The following is a 17,860-nucleotide window of genomic DNA, read 5'->3' on the forward strand; positions in this document are numbered from 1 at the left end:
TGCCTGGTCTCTGGTTTTCTATTCCTTTCTATTCACTCCCTCTGGATCCCTCTGAATGCCACGGTTGTTTCCTTCTTTAAAATCTGTAGCCAACTTTATGAACACAGATTCTGACCTTGAGTAAAGTTTTAAAAGTCAAATTGTCAATAATTTAATTAGCCCTTTCAGACTGGAAGATCTTTAGCAAACCTCTTGTGGGATGTGAGTACGTTCTGTGCCAATGCAGGCTTCACGTGGATGGCCCCATTGTGATCATGTATTGCTGTTCTGCTGACTAGTTAGCAAGCAACAAAAGCTTTTCACTGTACTTGGGTACACGTGACTATAAACTAAACGCAAACACGTTGAAGGGTTTATTATCTGTGACAGCCAGGTTTAGTTTTTAGTTTAGTTTAGAGATACAGGGCGGAAACACCGAGTCCGCACCGACTAGCGATTCCCGCACACTAACACTAACCTACACACACTAGAGACAATTTACATTTATACCAAACCAATGAACCTACAAACCTGTGGGAGTGAAGCGAAGATCTTGGAGAAAACCCACGCAGGTTACTGGGAGAACGTGCAAACTCCGTACAGAAAGCACCCATAGTTGGATTTGAACCCGGGCCTCTGGCGCTGAAAGGCAGCAACTCTACCTGCTGTGTCACCATGCTGCCCTCGTTTCAAATTTCCTTTTATTCTTTTCACGAGGTCATTTACATCATTAAATAGTTATTCCCATCTGTCTTGTTTCTTTTGGTTGTTCCTGACACTATTCTGTCAGATCCATATGGGATTATATGACACAAACAGATAGGTGCACATGCCACCTCACTCCCCGATGCTCCCTCCTCTCTCTGAGGCCATCACTGTGTCGACATGACCGCGGGTATTGTCTCTGCGGCAAGGGTGGATTGTGTTCCAACAGGGCAGATGCTGCAGCATATAATGTTCATCGCTTTATGCTGTGAACAATAAACTTCATAAACAATCCATGTTTCTATTTAAGCATCCCTCCCCGTGCACAGTCAATTTGTGCAACGAGCTGCTGCAGAAAATTAAATGATACATGCACCACGGCGCGGCAAGTCAACTGTTACTAATAAAGAACAAAGTTTAGTTAGCCATTCATGACCCAACACCGCTCAATGGCTAATTAAGAATTTTGTCAAGTGCAGTCAGTGTGACTATCATAAGCCATTCTCCACGTACTCTATGACAGATGCTCCTTTATTGTCAAGTCAAGAGTGTTTAATTGTCATCTGCAGCATCAACAGTACAGTGAAATTTATACTTGTGCAGTTTAACAGGCTTGTTAACGTTTGATAAGGTCCCACATAGGAGATTAGTGGGCAAAATTATGGCACATGGTATTGGGGGTAGAGTGCTGACATGGATAGAAAATTGGTTGGCAGACGGGAAACAAAGAGTAAAACGGGTCCCGTTCAGAATTGCAGGCAGTGAGTAGTAGGGTACCACAAGGCTCGGCGCTGGGACCGCAGCTATTTACAATCTACATCAATGATTTAGATGAAGGGATTCAAAGTAACATTAGCAAATTTGCTGATGACACAAAGCTGGGTGGCAGTGTGAACTGTGAGGATGATGCTATGAGAATGCAGGGTGACTTGGGACAGGTTGGGGGAGTGAGGAGAAGCATGGCAGGTGAAGTTTAATGCGGATAAATGTGATGTTATCCACTTTGGTATCAAAAACAGGAAGGCAGATTACTATCTAAATGGTGTCAAGTTGGGAAAAGGGGAAGTACAACAGGATCTGGGGGTCCTTGTTCATCAGTCTATGAAAGTAAGTATGCAGGTACAGCAGGCAGTGAAGAAAGCGATTGGCATGTTGGCCTTTATAATAAGAAGATTCGAGTATAGGAGCAAAGAGGTCCTTCTGCAGTTGTACAGGGCCCTAGTGGGACCACACCTGGAGTATTGTGTGCAGTTTTTGTCCCCTAATTTGAGGAAGAAAATTCTTGCTATTAAGGGAGTGCAGCGTAGGTTTACAAAGTTAATTCCCGGGATGGGGGCGCGACTGTCATATGCTGAGAGAATGGAGTTGTTGGGCTTGTACACTCTGGAGTTTAGAAGGATGAGAGGGGATCTTATTGGAACATATAAGATTGTTAAGGGTTTGGACACGCTAGAGGCAGGAAATATGTTCCCGATGTTGGGGGAGTCCAGAACTAGGGGCCACAGTTGACGAATAAGGAGTAAGCCATTTAGAACGGAGATGAGGAAACACTTTTTCTCACAGAGAGTTGTAAGTCTGTGGAATTCACTGCCTCAGAGGGCGGTGGAGGCCGGTTCTCTGGATACTTTCACAAGAGAGCTAGATAGGGCTCTTTCTTGGATTTACGGAATCAAGGGATATGGTAAGAAAGCAGGAATGGGGTACTGATTGGGGATGATCAGCCATGATCACATTGAATGGCGGTGCTGGCTCGAAGGGCCGAACGGCCTACTCCTGCACCTATTGTCTATGGTTATAAGACCGATAAGATATAACAAATCAAAAATACAATAAATGAATAACTAATATAATAGTGTAACCATAATAGTGCAAAAAAAACAAAGTCTGTAGCGCAACTTAAAACGCGGACAGCAGAATATCATAGTTGCTGTGGTTACTGTTGTCATAAAGGACTGAGCAATTGGCAGAGTTTTATACTTTTTTTCCCCCCCCCAGCAGTTTAACCATTACAAAATTAGGTTGACAAGTTACAGTTGAAGCGAGAGGATGTGGTCAATAAATGCGAATTCAAAAGGGAACGGAGGGCAAAAGGAATCGTCGTCATGTTTCCTTTAGTTTTAGAGAGACAAGTTCAAGTTTACATTTATTGCCACATGCACCAATTACAGTGGAATTTCATTTATCATGCAGCAACACAAGCAAAAATAACACAATACACAATTAGAATATTACATGAACATCCACCACAGTGGAATCAACATTCTTCACTGTGGTGGAAGGCAATAACATTCAGTCAGCCCTCCTCCTTTGTTCATCCTTGGTCGGGGCCATGAACCCGCCGTAGTTGATGGCCCGATGCTGACGGCCCGATGTACAGGCCCTCTCGTCGGGATACTCGAAACTCCGACGTCGAGAAGGGCGGGCGGACCAGTCTCTGCGGCAAGGGTGGATTGTGTTCCCGATTCGACCAGTTCCTACCGGAGACTGTGGCTTCACGATGTTAGGCCGCAGACCGGTGGTCGGAGCTCTTCCCGGCGAGGGATCCCAGACTCCGCGATGGAACGTCCACGCCTCGCCCATGGCTAGAAGCTCCGCAGACCGCGGCTTCAGGATGCTGCAGTCCGCGGGCCAGCGATCGGAGCACTTCTTCTTCTGGCGATACCCGGCAAGGGATCACCCGGCTCTGCGATGGAAAGTTCGCGCTGCGCCCGCTGCTGAAGCTCTGGGTCCGACTCCAGGAGAGGCTGCATCAATCCAATCTGTTAGGTCGTGAAGGAGGGCGAAAATACGACTAGGAGAATAGTCGCATTCCACCGAGGTAAGTGACTAAAAAAACAGTTTCCCCCTATTTCCCCCCCCCCCCCCCCCCCCACCACACACACCACACCACACACACACACACACACACACACACACACACACACACACACACACACACACACACACACACACACACACACACACACACACCACATTAAAAACACACTTTTAGACATGCTAAAAACAAAAAAAAAGTTGAAAGAACGAACAGCTGTTGGCAAGGCTGCCGGCTCACGGAGCACCGGATGACAAGCGCGGAAACGAGCCTTTTGGCCCACCCAGTTCACACCGACCAGCGATCCCTGCAAATTAACATCCTCCTACACACACTAAGGACAAGTTACATTTATACCAAGACAATTAAACAACAAACCTGTACGTCTTTGGAATGTGGGAGTAAACCGAAGATCTTGGAGAAAACCTACGCAGGTCACGGGGAGAAGGTACAAAGTCCGTATAGACACCACTCGTAGCCAGGATCGGACCCTAGTCTCTGGCGCTGTAAGCCAGTAGTTCTACTGTTATGCCACCGTGTAAGCGCTTCCCTGCACATAACGTGCGGTGCGCATTGGGTCAGGGAAACGACCAAATTTCCTTGTACATTGTATCTCGTGCATTCATGATTTCTATGAGCAGAATGAATCCATTCGGCCTATCAAGTCTACTCCACCATTCAATCATAGCTGATCTATCTTTCCCTTTCAACCCCATTTTCCTGCCTTCTGCCCATAAACTCTGACACTCTTACTAATCAAGAATCTGTGAATCTCCGCCTTAGAAATAGCACATGTCTTGGCCTCCACAGCCGTCTGTGGCAATGAATTCCACAGATTCACCACCCTCTAACTAAAGAAATTCCTCCTCTTCTCCTTTCTAAAGGTATGTCCTATTATGAGGTGATGGCCTCTGGTCTTAGATTCTCCCACTAATGGAAACATCCTCTCCACATTCACTCTATCCAGGGATCTACGTTGGTAGATTTATTTAATTACGAATAACTGAAATCCAATGTCCTTGCCACAGGGCATTTTAACTCCAGTCTTAGATTATTGGTCTAGGCTTCTGAATTTTTTGTCTGCCAAGAATGTTTCGTTGACATAAGTACCAAAATAGAACAACAAAATTCACACTCCCAGAAGCAGCGCAAGAGCTTTGTAAACACAGCATTCAATGGATAATATAAAGAGCAACTAAAAAGCTCAACAAATAAAAGGCCAATACAGTGCAAAAACTAAACAAAGTTCAAAGTCCCTCGTGCAACCCAAGACTTTCGTCATTCAGAGTTTAGTTTGGAGTTCGTAGCGTTCAATAGCCTGAAGGCCGTTGAGAGGAAGCTGTTCCTGAACCTGGGCGTTGCAGTTTAAAGTGACTACTGTGCAACATGAGGACCACGCGTTGAGAGTTAAAGCCCTGTCCCACGGTACGAGTTCATTCCAAGAGTTCTCCCGCGTTTGCCCTGATTCGAACTCGGAGATTTACGGTAATGGCCACTCGTCGGTACTCGGGGATCTCGTGGACATTTTTCAACATGTTGACAATCTTCACGAGTCTTCCCGTGCTTACCTGCAGTTAGCGAGTCTTCCCGAGTATCTGCAGTTAGCGTTACGAGCCGCTAAGAGACGTCCCCGAGCTCCGACGTACCCGCAACATTCATTCTCCGTCCTTACCACGAGTTTGATTTTTTTAAAACTCGGGAGAGCTCTTGGAATGAACTCGTACCGTGGGACAGGGCTTTTACAGGGAGAATTAAATACTGGAACACTGGCATTTGAAGTCGGTAGGTTCTAGAACACGGAAGGCTAGATGTGTGAGGTTGGGTGTGTGGCAGTTTGAAAGGATAGGTGGCAGACTTTCCAACCCGATGGTCCTTGCCCACCTCCTCATGCCTGGAAAACCAGGGCCGATCACAACACACACCTGACTGATACGATGGGGATGCTGCTTGGCTGGACTTGCCACTGCTACATAAGAGGTGGGCCGAGCAGCATTTGCCAGTGTCGGAACCAATCCAACGTCTTAACTGTCTAGGGTGACAGACACCACACGCAGCTGAGAGACCTGCTGCCCTACAATGCCAGAGCCCAGGGTTCGATCCTGACCTCTGGTGCTGTGTGTGTGTGTGTGTGTGTGTGTGTTTGTGTGTGGAGTTTGCACTTTCTCCTTGTGACCGCATAGGTTTCCACTGGGTGTCAGAGAATCAGATGCTCCAGTTTGTTCCCACATCCCAAATGTGTGCAGGTTTGATAGGTTAACTGGGCCTTTGTAAATCGCCGCTAGTGAGTAGGGAGTGGATGAGAAAGCGAGATAATAGACAATATACGCAGTAGGCCATTCGGCCCTTCGAGCCAGCACCGCCAGCCATTCAATGTAATCATGGCTGATCATCCCCAATCAGTACCCCATTCCTGCCTTCTCCCTATATCCCCTGACTCTGCTATTTTCGGAGCCCCATCTAGCTCTCTCTTGAAAGCACCCAGAGAACCTGCCTCCCCCGCCCTCTGAGGCAGATGAGGGTAGCAGTCCCAGACTTTTACAGACGGGTTGTTTAAAATGTTGTAGGATGTGAATGCTGTTAATCTGTTAGGATAGATAAATCTAATGTGGAGAGCAGATTGAGAAACATAATCCCCGGTGACAAGTTGCTAAAAATAATTTGCTGGTAGAATTTATAGACATTGAACAGCAGAGCACAGGAACAGTCCCTTTGGCCCACATTGTGTGTGCCAAACATGATGGCAGATTAAACTAATCTCATCACCCTGCACGTGATCCACATTCATCAATTCCTTGCGTATCAGTGTGCTTGTCGAAAAAGCCTCTTAAATACCACTATCGTATCTGCTTCCAACACCAGCCTTGGCAGCATGTTCCAGTTACCCACCACTTAAGGGGGAATAATATTGCCTTAGATATCTTTAAAATTTTCCCCTCTGACCTTGTAGATTTGTTCGGTAGTTTTTTTAATGTTAGATCATGGCTGTTCTGATCCAATGGTAAAAATCCCCCCATGTCCCAGTTTGGGTAAAAAAATATCTATCAAAACCAGAATGTAAAATACCTGATCTATTCAGTTTTGACTGCAGTGCGTACTGGACTATTATCTCTATTTGTTTGTCGAAGTGTTTCCATAACATCACATCTTAAAGTTCAGCTCTGATTGACTCTGTGGGGACTATAAATAGCAACATTGGACTTGAACATGTTTTCCCATGAGCATTTACCTCTGGTTGCTAGTGGAGAGTGCAATAATAAGGTGGCTACGCTATCGATGCGCAGGAAGGAACTGCAGATGCTGGTTTACACCAAAGATAGACACAAAATTCTGGAGCAACTCAGCGGGACAGGCAGCATCTCTGGAGGGAAGGATGCTTTCAGGAGAGAGTTGGATAGAGCTCTTACAGATAGCGGCGTCAAGGGATATGGGGAGCAGGCAGGAACAGGATACTGATTGTGGATGATCAGCCATGATCATGTTGAATTGTGGTGCTGGCTCGAAGGTCCGAATGGCCTCCTCCTGCACCTATTGTCTATTCAATGGATGGCGTTCCAGGTCAAGACCCTTCTTCAGACAGGGTCTGTATTCTGCTCCTTTCACTTATGACCCAATGAGACCTGATAGAAGTTTATAATATTCTTCAGGCAGGGTCTGTTGAAGGGTCTTGACCCGAAATGTCACCCATTCCCCTCCAGGGGTGCTGCTGAGTTACTCTGCATTTTGTGTCCATCTTCTGATGAAACTATAGAACTAATATCTAAAAGCCTGGACTGTTAGTTTTGTAATCCTCACTATGGACCTGGACTGTTGAGAGATGAGGCCATATTCCACCACTGGTGGGTCTATGGAACGAGCTGCCAGAAGAGGTAGTTGAAGCAGGCACTGTAAGAACATTTAAATGACATTTGGACAGGTACATGGATGGGAAATATTTTGAAGGAGAGATGCCAAACATGGGCAGGTGGGACTAGCGTAGGTGGCCATCTTGTTCAGCATGGACAAGTTGGGCCGAAGGGCCTGTTTCTGTGCTGTATATGGCACTAACTTTGACTTTCTGCAAGAGGTTGGGCAGCTAGGGTAGACACAAAAAGCTGAAATAACTCAGCGGGTCAGGCAGCATCTCTGGAGAACTCGAATAGGCGACGTTTCGGGTCAAGACTCATCTTCAGACTTAGAGTCGGGGGAGAGGGAAACTAGAGGTATGTAAAGGCACAGAACAAATCGCAGCCGGCACCGATGACTCAAGAACGGTGGAGCCCACAATGGTCCATTGTCGGCTGTGGAAAAGGTGATAACGAAGGGATACAAACTGTACGAGCAGCAAGTATTCGATTCCTTGACTTATGGGAGGCTGAGGGGAGATCTAGTAAAATTATGACGGACATTAGGTAAATGCACAGTCTTCTTCCCAGGATAGGGGATTCATGAACTAGAGGGCTTAGGTTTAAGGTGACCTTAGGTTTCATCAGTCAGAGTATTGAGTATCGAAGTTGGGAGGTCATGTTGCAGTTGTATAAGATGTTCGTGAGACTGCATTTAGATATTGTGTTCATTTCTGGGCAGCATGTTGTAGGAAAGATATTGTCAAGCTTGAAAGGGTTCAGAAAAGATTTATGAGGATGTTTCCAGGACTAGAGGGTATGAGCTATAGGGAGAGATTGATTAGGCTGGGTCTTTATTCTGTGGAGCGTAGGAGGATGAGGGGAGATCTGATAGAGGTGTACAAAATCATGAGAGGAATAGAAACATAGAAACATAGAAATTAGGTGCAGGAGTAGGCCATTCGGCCCTTCGAGCCCGCACCGCCATTCAATATGATCATGGCTGATCATCCAACTCAGTATCCCGTACCTGCCTTCTCTCCATACCCCCTGATCCCCTTGGCCACATCTAACTCCCTCTTAATGAACTGGCCTCAACTACCCTCTGTGGCAGAGAGTTCCAGAGATTCACCACTCTCTGTGTGAAAAAGTTCTTCTCATCTCGGTTTTAAAGGATTTCCCCCTTATCCTTAAGCTGTGACCCCTTGTCCTGGACTTCCCTAACATCGGGAACAATCTTCCTGCATCTAGCCTGTCCAACCCCTTAAGAATAGATCGGGTAGATGCGCAGAGTATTTTACGCCGAGTAGGGGAATTGAGGACTAGAGGACACGGGTTCAAGGTGAAGGGGAAAAGATTTAATAGGAATCCGAGGGGTGACTTTTCCACACAGAGGGCGGTGGGTGTATGGAACAAGCTGCCAGAGGCGGTAGTTGAGGCTGGGACAATCCCATCGTTTAAGAAACAGTTGAACAGGTACAAGGGTGGGACAGGTTTGGAGGGTTATGGTCCATCGCAGGCAAGTGGGACTAGGGTAGCTGGGCCATTGTTGGCCAGTGTGGGTGAGTTGGGCCGAAGGGCCTGTTTCCACAATCTATGACTAATCTATGACTTTGAGGGGAAATATTTAATAGGAACCTGAGGGTCAATTTTTCCACACTGATGGTGGTGAGTACATGGAAGGAGCAGCCAGAGGAAATTAGTTGAGTCGATGCAATAAGAACATTGAAAAAGGGTCCTAACCCAAAATGTCACCCATCCTTTTTCTCCAGAAAGGCTGCCTGGCCCGCTGAGTTCATGTTATCGGAGTAGAATTAAGCCATTCGGTCCATCCAGTCTACTCCGCCATTCAATCATGGCTGATCTCTGGCTCCTAATCCAATTTTCCTGCCATCTCCCCGTAACCCTTGATACCCGTTCTAATCAAGAATTTGTCTATCTCTGCCTTAAAAATATCCACTGACTTGGCCTCCACAGCCCCCTGTGGCAATGAATTCCACAGATTAACTACCCTCTGACTAAAGAAGTTCTTCCTCACCTCCTTTCTAAAAGTGCGCCCTTTAATTCTCAGGCTATGACCTCTGGTCCTAGACTCTCCCACCAGTGGAAATATCCTTTCCACATCTACTCGTATCTATGCCTTTCATTATTTTGTAAGTTTCAGTGAGTTACTCCAGCACTTTGTGTTTATCTTTTAAGAATATTTAAAAGTCGGGTTTATCAATAAGAACATTTTAGAGAGATATGCGCCAAATGCAGGCAAATGGACTAGCTTAGACGTGGGATCTTGGTTAGCATGGACGAGTTGGGCTGAAGGGCCTGTTTCCATGCTGTATGGCTCTATGATCCTAAAGGTTGGTATCAGGTGGGAGGTGCTCGGAGATTTGCTGAAGTAACCAGAAGCTTTCAGAATAGAACATCTTTAAAATATTTTATTAGGATTGTGAAACAAAATCTTGGCGCAGAAGTGAAGCACAAAATCTATTATCTCTGCTGCGTTTGATACAGAATGTTTTTAGAAAATTCACATTGAAGTTTGTACTTAGTTTTTTTGTGTTGCGGTAGTGGTTGCTGCCTTGCAGTGCCAGAGGCCTGAGTTCAATCCTGATTACAACTGCTATCGGTACGGAATTTGACCGCTCTCCCCGTGGCCTCCGTGGGTTTTCTCCGGGAGCTCTGGTTTCCTTCCACATTCCAAGGACGTTCCATATTCCAAGGTTTGTAGGCTAAATGGCTTGGAATAATTGTAAATTGTCCCTAGTGTGTGTGTGTGTGTGTGTGTGTGATAGCGTTCGTGTGCAAATGAAAGTGTTAATAGTCAAATCTAATAGTCAAATCTAAAATTGTTCTTTGACAAAAGCATTGACTAGTAGAACAATGAATGGCTTGGTGCCAAGTCTGAATGACTTTGCAGAAGAATGACTCCATATTAGATTTGACTATTAGGTTTGACTATTAGCACCTTCACAGGGATCGCTGGTCGGCATGGACTTGGTGGGCCGAAGGGCCTGTTTCCACGCTGTATCTCTAAATTAAACTAAACTAACCTGATGCTAAAAATTAATAACCGCTTTCTTTCATTTGTAGATCATTGTATGGTGCTCATCCAGAGCTTTCCAACTAACCTAGGAGTACAGCCCCCTGCGCAAGTCAACATGGTTGTTCCATCTTGGCTGTTCATAGCTGAATGATCTGGCTACAACAGAACGTTATGTATAAGGGATTTGGCCAGCCTGTATGGAGACATCTCTCCCAGACTAAAGCAGCTCCAGTGGAACGGTATAAGCATGGATGTTGCATCTACATGGGATATATTTATCTTTATGGAGGCCGAAGACAAAATGGGCTGAAGGATTTCTGGAGATACAGCATTGGTAAGATGTCGCAAGTTTATTTGACTTTAATTTAACTTGTCCTTGGTACTTACTCATTCGTTCATGGGATGCAGATGCCGCTGCTGTTAATTCTCTCCAACAGCACTCTGAAACGAGCAGCGGGTTGTGGGCGGCGCAGTGGTGCAGCGATAGTGTTGCTATCTTACAGCGTCAGAGACCTGTGTTCAATCCTGACTACGGGTGCTTTCTGTACGGAGTATGTACGTTCTCGCCGTGACCTGTGTGGATTTTCTCCTGGATCTCTGGTTTCCTCTCACACTCCAAACACGCACAGGTTTGTAGGTTAATTGGCTTGGTATAATTGTACATTGTCCCTAGTGTGTGTCGGATAGCGTTAGTGTTTGGGGATCGCTGGTCGGCGCGGACCCGGTGGGCCGAAGGGTCTGTTTTAGTTTTAGAGGTACAGTGCAGAAACAGGCCATTCAGCCCATCAAGTTTGCACTGACCAGCGGTTCCTGCGCATTAACACTATCCTACACACACTAGGGACAATCTACAAATATGGGGCTCTTAAAGATAGCGGAGTCGGGGGATATGGGGAGAAGGCAGGAACGGGGTACTAAGTGGGGATGATCAGCCATGATCCCATTGAAAGGCGGTGCTGGCTCGAAGGGCCGAATGGCCTACTCCTGCAACTGTATTGACCCGAAATGTCACCTATTCCTTCTCTCCAGAGGTGCTGCCTGACCTGCTACTCCAGCTTTTTGTGTTTACCTCTTGGCTGTTTCTACATACATGTAGCTTCCCTTTCTGAAGAAGGGTACCGACCCAATGCATCATCTGTCTATTTTATCTCAGCAGATGCGGCCCAACCCATTGAGTTCCTCCAGCTGCTCTTTTTTTTCTTTTTTTTTTGCAACTAAATGCCTCTCATGACTAACTATCGATGTCTAATACTGAAGTGGTGGGCAGAGTGCTGTAAGATAAATGGGTCCACAAGCTGAAAGCTGGCAGAGCTACTCCAGTAAAATATGAAGCTGGTGAAGTTTGAATTCCGATATGGTGTGGGATGTGGCTGGGCTAAAGGGGGACGTATTTTAAATTACTTGATGATTTGCTCAGTCGAGTGCTCTACTGATTAGACTGTAAAGTTCACTGGGTTATGTTAACACTAGTTAACTAGTTAGAGATTAAACCATGAAAATTGAGGTTGCCGGCAAGGGAAAAAGTGGAACATCTGTGTATTTTAACACCGATGCACAAAGCAAGCATTTATACACAATTTATTTCTCAAAGTTTACTAGTCGCTCTTGCATGGAGGTACGACATGGGAAATGGATTTTTATTTGGATGCCAGAGTGGCACAGCGATAGAATTGCTGCCTTAACAGCGAATGCAGCGCTGGAGACCCGGGTTCAATCCTGACTACGGGTGCAGTCTGTACGGAGTTTGTACGTTCTCCACGTGACCTGCGTGGGTTTTCTCTGAGATTTTGGTTTCCTCCCATACTTCAAAGGCATACAGGTTAATTGGCTTCGTAAAGGTGAAAATTGTCCCTAGTGGGTATAGGATAGTGTTAATTTGCGGGGATCGCTGGTCGGCGCAGTCCCGGTGGGCCGAAAGGGCCTGTTTCCGCGCTGTTTCTCTAAACTAAACAACACCAGAGACTCGCGTTTGATCCTGACCACGGGTGCTTGGATTTTGTACCTTCTTCTAGTGACCGGGTGGGTTTTCTCCGGGTGCTCCAGTTTCCTCCCACATTCCAAAGGCGTGCAGGTTTGTAGGTTATTTGGCTTCCGCAAATTGTCCCTGGTGTGTAGGATAGAACTAGTGAACGGGTGATTGTTGGTTGGCACGGACTTGGTGGGCCAAAGGGCCTATTTCAACACTCTATCTCCGAATATCATTAGTTTAGTTCAGAGATACACACGGAAACAGGCCCTTTGGCCCACCAAATTGCCCCAACCAGCGATCCCTGTACACTTCTTCTTATCGCTTCCACACACAAGATTAGAAGTTGTTCAGGCAGAGCTCTACACACTTCTCCGCTTCTGCACACAATGATGCCTGTCTTGCACTTCTTGAGTGTGTGGTGGTGGAAAGATTGGTGAAAACAGAAACAGGGCCACGACGTGAATGCCCTTTCCTTGACCCCCCCCCTTCCCCCCGACGTACACTAGCACCATCCTACAGACTAGGGATAATTTAGTATTTTTACAGAAGCCAATTAACCTACAAACCTGTATGTCTTTGGAATGTAGGAGGATACCAGAGCACATACTCAATACAGACGGCACCCGTAGTCAGAGTCAAACCCGGTTCTGTACCACTGTGCCACCCTGCCACCACAGACAGGCTAAATAAAATAACCATTCTCAGCAATTGGAGAATTTTTCTCAGACATTTTTCTTCCTTGTTTTCTTCTCGTAAAGATTGCAACACGCTCCTTTCATGAATTGTTAAAATATTTCTCCTCGGTTCCTACCACGTATGTTTTGTATGAGTCAGAGGCACTGGAAATGCATGGAATTTAGTTTGCCACATTGACATCCGATCTTTCACCAGGTCGTATAAAATTGCAATTGTTGATAAGCATCAGGTCAGGTTGGGAGGAGTTTCCCCCCCCCCCCCCCCTCCCTCCCACCCACCACGGGTACCATGTAACCCCGTGCTACCTGCTCCTTGGTCGGATAATCGGCGACTCAACCGACTCCCCCACCTGGTTTGCCAGGTGAGGAAGGGGGCTATGGACCCCCAGCAGGACAACAAACAAGACCTGTCAAACGGCAGGTGAACTTCTAGCGAGCCAACGGCCATCCACACTTCAGTAGAAGTTGCGATCACTGTCGTACATAGCATAGTAAGGAATGAAGATAAAGCACAAATCCTTTACTTCCAGCAGTGGAAGTCCGCAGGAACTGGAGGACAGAGATGTGTGGTGCGTCCATCACCCTTCCCGTTGGAAACCAGCACCACTGCGTCGCTAATGTTTTCAATAATAATAATAATGTTAAGCATCAGTTGGGGAGCAATCTTGTCCAGTTAATGACTTGAATGGAGAAGGAATTGTGAAGTAAATTGGGATTAAAAGCAGCAAATTAGTAAAGATTAGATTTGCACTGTTCAGATTTGGAATGCATTATGTTGGGGAAACTAGTTTTATGTTTCCTACTTCCTTGTCACATGTAACTGAACAGATGAGACGGCTAGAAGTAAGGCACACCAATTACTGTGAACTAATACGATTAATTGTGTCAACAATAATGTCCATGATTTGGTTGAACAAATTACTGGTTTAACATGCGTAAGTGCATTACTTTGAAGGTAGACACCAAGTGCTGGAGTAACTCAGCGGGGCTGGCAGCATCACCGGAGAGAAGAAATGGATGAGATTTCGGGTCGAGACCCTTCTTCAGGAGTTACTTTAACAGGCTGTGGACAAATTTGTCACTTTCAGCAAAATGATTGCTCATTTGAGTCTTCACCAGAGGTTTTTGATCATGGTGGAGTAGAATTAGGCTCTTTGGCCCATCAAGTCTACTCCGCCATTCCATCGTGGCTGATCTATCTCTACCTCCTAACCCCATTCTCCTGCCTTCTCCCCATAACCTCTGACACCTGTATCAATCATGAACCTATCCATCTCTGCCTTAAAAATATCCACTGACGGCCTCCACAGCCTTCTGTGGCAAAGAATTCCACAGATTCACCATCCTCTGACTAAGGACATTTCTCCTCATCTCCTTTCTAAAAGAACATCTAATTCTGAGGCTATGACCTCTAGCCCTAGACTCTCCCACAAGTGGAAACATCCTCTCCACCTACACTCTATCCACACCTCACTATTCTGTATGTTACAATGAGTTCCAAACTGTTACAAACAGGCAGGGTACATAAAAACTGACTGCAAAAGTTTTTATAGATATGTGAAGAGAAAAAGATTAGTTAAAACAAATGTAGGTCCCTTGCAGTCAGAAACGGGTGAATTGATCATGGGGAACAAGGACACGGCAGACCAATTGAATAGCTACTTTGGTTCTGTCTTCACTAAGGAAGACTTAAATAATCTTCCGGAAATAGCAGGGGACCGGGGGTCAAATGAGATGGAGGAATTGAGTGAAATCCAGGTTAACCGGGAGGTGGTGTTAGGTAAATTGAATGGATTAAAGGCTGATAAATCCCCAGGGCCAGATAGGTTGCATCCCAGAGTACTTAAGGAAGTAGCCCCAGAAATAGTGGAAGCAATAGTGATAATTTTTCAAAACACTTTCGATTATGGAGTAGTTCCTGAGGATTGAAGGCTAGCTAATATAACCACACTTTTTGAAAAGGGAGGGAGAGAGAAAATGGGGAATTACAGACCAGTTAGTCTAACATCGGTAGTGGGGAAATTTCTAGAGTCAGTTATTAAAGATGGGATAGCAGGACATTTGGAAAGTGGTGAAATCATTGGACAAAGTCAGCATGGATTTTTGAAAGGTAAATCATGTCTGACGAATCTTATAGAATTTTTCGAGGATGTAACTAGTAGAGTGGATAAGGGAGAACCAGTGGATGTGTTATATCTGGACTTTCAGAAGGCTTTCGACAAGGTCCCACATAAGAGATTAGTATACAAACTTAAAGCACATAGTATTGGGGTTCAGTATTGATGTGGATAGAGAACTGGCTGGCAGACAGTAAGCAAAGAGTAGGAGTAAATGGGTCCTTTTCAGAATGGCAGACAGTGACTAGTGGGATACCGCAAGGCTCAGTGCTGGGACCCCAGCTATTTACAATATATATTAATGATTTGGACGAGGGAATTGAATGCAACATCTCCAAGTTTGCGGATGACACGAAGCTGGGTGGCAGTGTTAGCTGTGAGGAGGATGCTAGGAGGCTGCAAGTTGACTTGGATAGGCTGGGTGAGTGGGCAAATGCATGGCAGATGCAGTATAATGTGGATAAATGTGAGGTTAACCACTTTGGTGGCAAAAACAGGAAAGTAGACTATTATCTGAATGGTGGCCGATTAGGAAAAGGGGAGATGCAACGAGACCTGGGTGTCATGGTACACCAGTCATTGAAAGTAGGCATGCAGGTGCAGCAGGCAGTGAAGAAAGCAAATGGTATGCTAGCATTCATAGCAAAAGGATTTGAGTATAGGAGCAGGGAGGTTCTACTGCAGTTGTACAGGGTCTTGGTAAGACCACACCTGGAGTATTTCGTACAGTTTTGGTCTCCTAATCTGAGGAAAGACATTCTTGCCATAGAGGGAGTACAGAGAAGGTTCACCAGACTGATTCCTGGGATGTCAGGACTTTCATATGAAGAAAGACTGGATAGACTTGGTTTGTACTCGCTAGAATTTAGCAGATTGAGGGGGGATCTTATAGAAACTTACAAAATGCTTAAGGGGTTGGACAGGCTAGATGCAGGAAGATTGTTCCCAATGTTGGGGAAGTCCAGAAAAGGGGTCACAGTTTAAGGGTAAGGGGGAAATCTTTTAGGACCGAGATGAGAAAAACATTTTTCACACAGTGGTGAATCTCTGGAATTCTCTGCCACAGAAGGTAGTTGAGGCCAGTTCATTGGCTATATTTAAGAGGGAGTTAGATGTGGGCCTTGTGGCTAAAGGTATCAGGGGGTATGGAGAGAAGGCAGGTACATGACACTGAGTTGGATGATCAACCATGATCATATTGAATGGTGGTGCAGTGCAGGCTCGAAGGGCGAATGGCCTACTCCTTCACCTATTTTCTATGTTTCTACGATGAAACATCGCGTAGCTGCGGGTCTGTGGAGCGGCCAGCCGTGGGCGGCGGCGCTGAGTTTTACATCGGGAGCCTAGGATCTCTCGGCAAGATCGCCAGTGGTGGAGCTCCTTCCAGCTCTGCCTGTTGGCATCGGAAGCCGCGGTCTCCGGTAAGGAAGCGGCCATTCCAGGTATCCCAAGTCACTAGAGAGTTCTCCCGATGCCGGAGCATCATCACCCGGCGAGTAGGGCCTGAAACATTAGGCCGCCGTAGCGGCGACTGCGGAGGCCTCAATAGGCCCGACTATGGGTGAACAAGGGGATGGGGACTGGACTTTGTGCCTTCCGTTACAGTGGGAACCACTGTGGGGGGATATTTTTATGTTTATTGTTAAATTCCTTTATAATGTTATGTTGTATTCTTATTAGTGTGCTGCAATGGCAACTTGAATTTCAATATACCAATTGGTGTATGTGACAATAAATGAACTCCCAAAGACAGCTCCCATCCTGCGTTTGGACTGTTCGACCTGCTGCCCTCTGGAAGGCGCTATAGGTGCATCAAATCCAGGACAAACAGACTCAGGAATAGTTGCTTTCCGAGAATTATATCTACTATAAATTCAAATTCACACATGCACTGACTACACCGCCCAACATGGACTTCCATCTGTATATATGTATATATGTATGTAGCGCCGCAGAATTTGTGCACCTATTCCCCCCCCCATCTCCCTTCTGTTTTTTGTTTTTTCTGTTTCTTGTTTTTTGTGCTAAATTGTATGTATGCACTGAGTACGAGCAGCTTTCAGTTTCACTGTACATGTATAGTGACAATAAATGGCATATCTATCTATATCTATATCTTTGAACCTTTGAAAGTCAATCACAGCATTTATTTTGTTTGCAACTAAGAAAAAAAACGATTTAATCTCTGAGTAGTTATGTAGATTAAGGAACAACGTAGCACACTTTAATATATAAACCTGGTGATTTGCGTAATATAGGCCGTGATTTCCGTAATAAAGAAAGAATTGTTAACAATGGGATCATGAGAATTCTTTGCGGGATCTTTCACTTGTTAAACAGTAACATCGTCTCTAATTAAATTGAACACACTGCTGGGGGTTGCCATTAAAGTATTAGCAGGATATAGATCAGCTGGAGAAATGGCAGATGGAGGTTCATCCAAGCAAGTGCCAGGTGTGGCACTTTGGGAGGTCCAGTGTAAAGGGAAAGTGGACACAAACGCTGGAGTAACTCAGCGTAACAGGCAGCATCTCAGGAGAGAAGGAATGGGCGACGTTTCAGGTCGAGACCCTTCTTCGGACAGGTTAGCGATAAGGGAAATGAGAGATATAGGCGGTGATGTGGGGAGATAAAGAACAATGAATGAAAGATATGCTAAAAAGTAACGATGATACAGGAAACGGGCCATTGTTAGCTGTTTGTAGGGTGAAAATGAGAA

General features: G+C 45.6%; 1 protein-coding gene across 2 annotated transcripts in view; it reads left to right on the forward strand.

Annotated features, from left to right (window-relative positions):
• The window catches only part of si:dkey-3d4.3 (ras guanine nucleotide exchange factor F), a 57,795-nt gene that overhangs the window by 6,748 nt on the left and 33,187 nt on the right, over positions 1-17,860 (forward strand). Inside the window, exons 1-2 of one of the 2 annotated variants that reach the window (XM_055638746.1) lie at positions 5,282-5,476; positions 10,408-10,694. In XM_055638746.1, coding sequence (XP_055494721.1) covers positions 10,508-10,694 — 187 coding nt within the window. In that variant the 5' untranslated portion in view covers positions 5,282-5,476; positions 10,408-10,507. Of the gene's footprint in view, positions 1-5,281; positions 5,477-10,407; positions 10,695-17,860 lie in introns of those variants that run through there. The other variant, XM_055638745.1, reaches the window with a different exon arrangement.

The sequence above is a fragment of the Leucoraja erinacea genome, chromosome 7 (assembly GCF_028641065.1).
Source record: "Leucoraja erinacea ecotype New England chromosome 7, Leri_hhj_1, whole genome shotgun sequence".
In the NCBI taxonomy this organism is placed as follows: Eukaryota; Metazoa; Chordata; class Chondrichthyes; order Rajiformes; family Rajidae; genus Leucoraja; species Leucoraja erinaceus.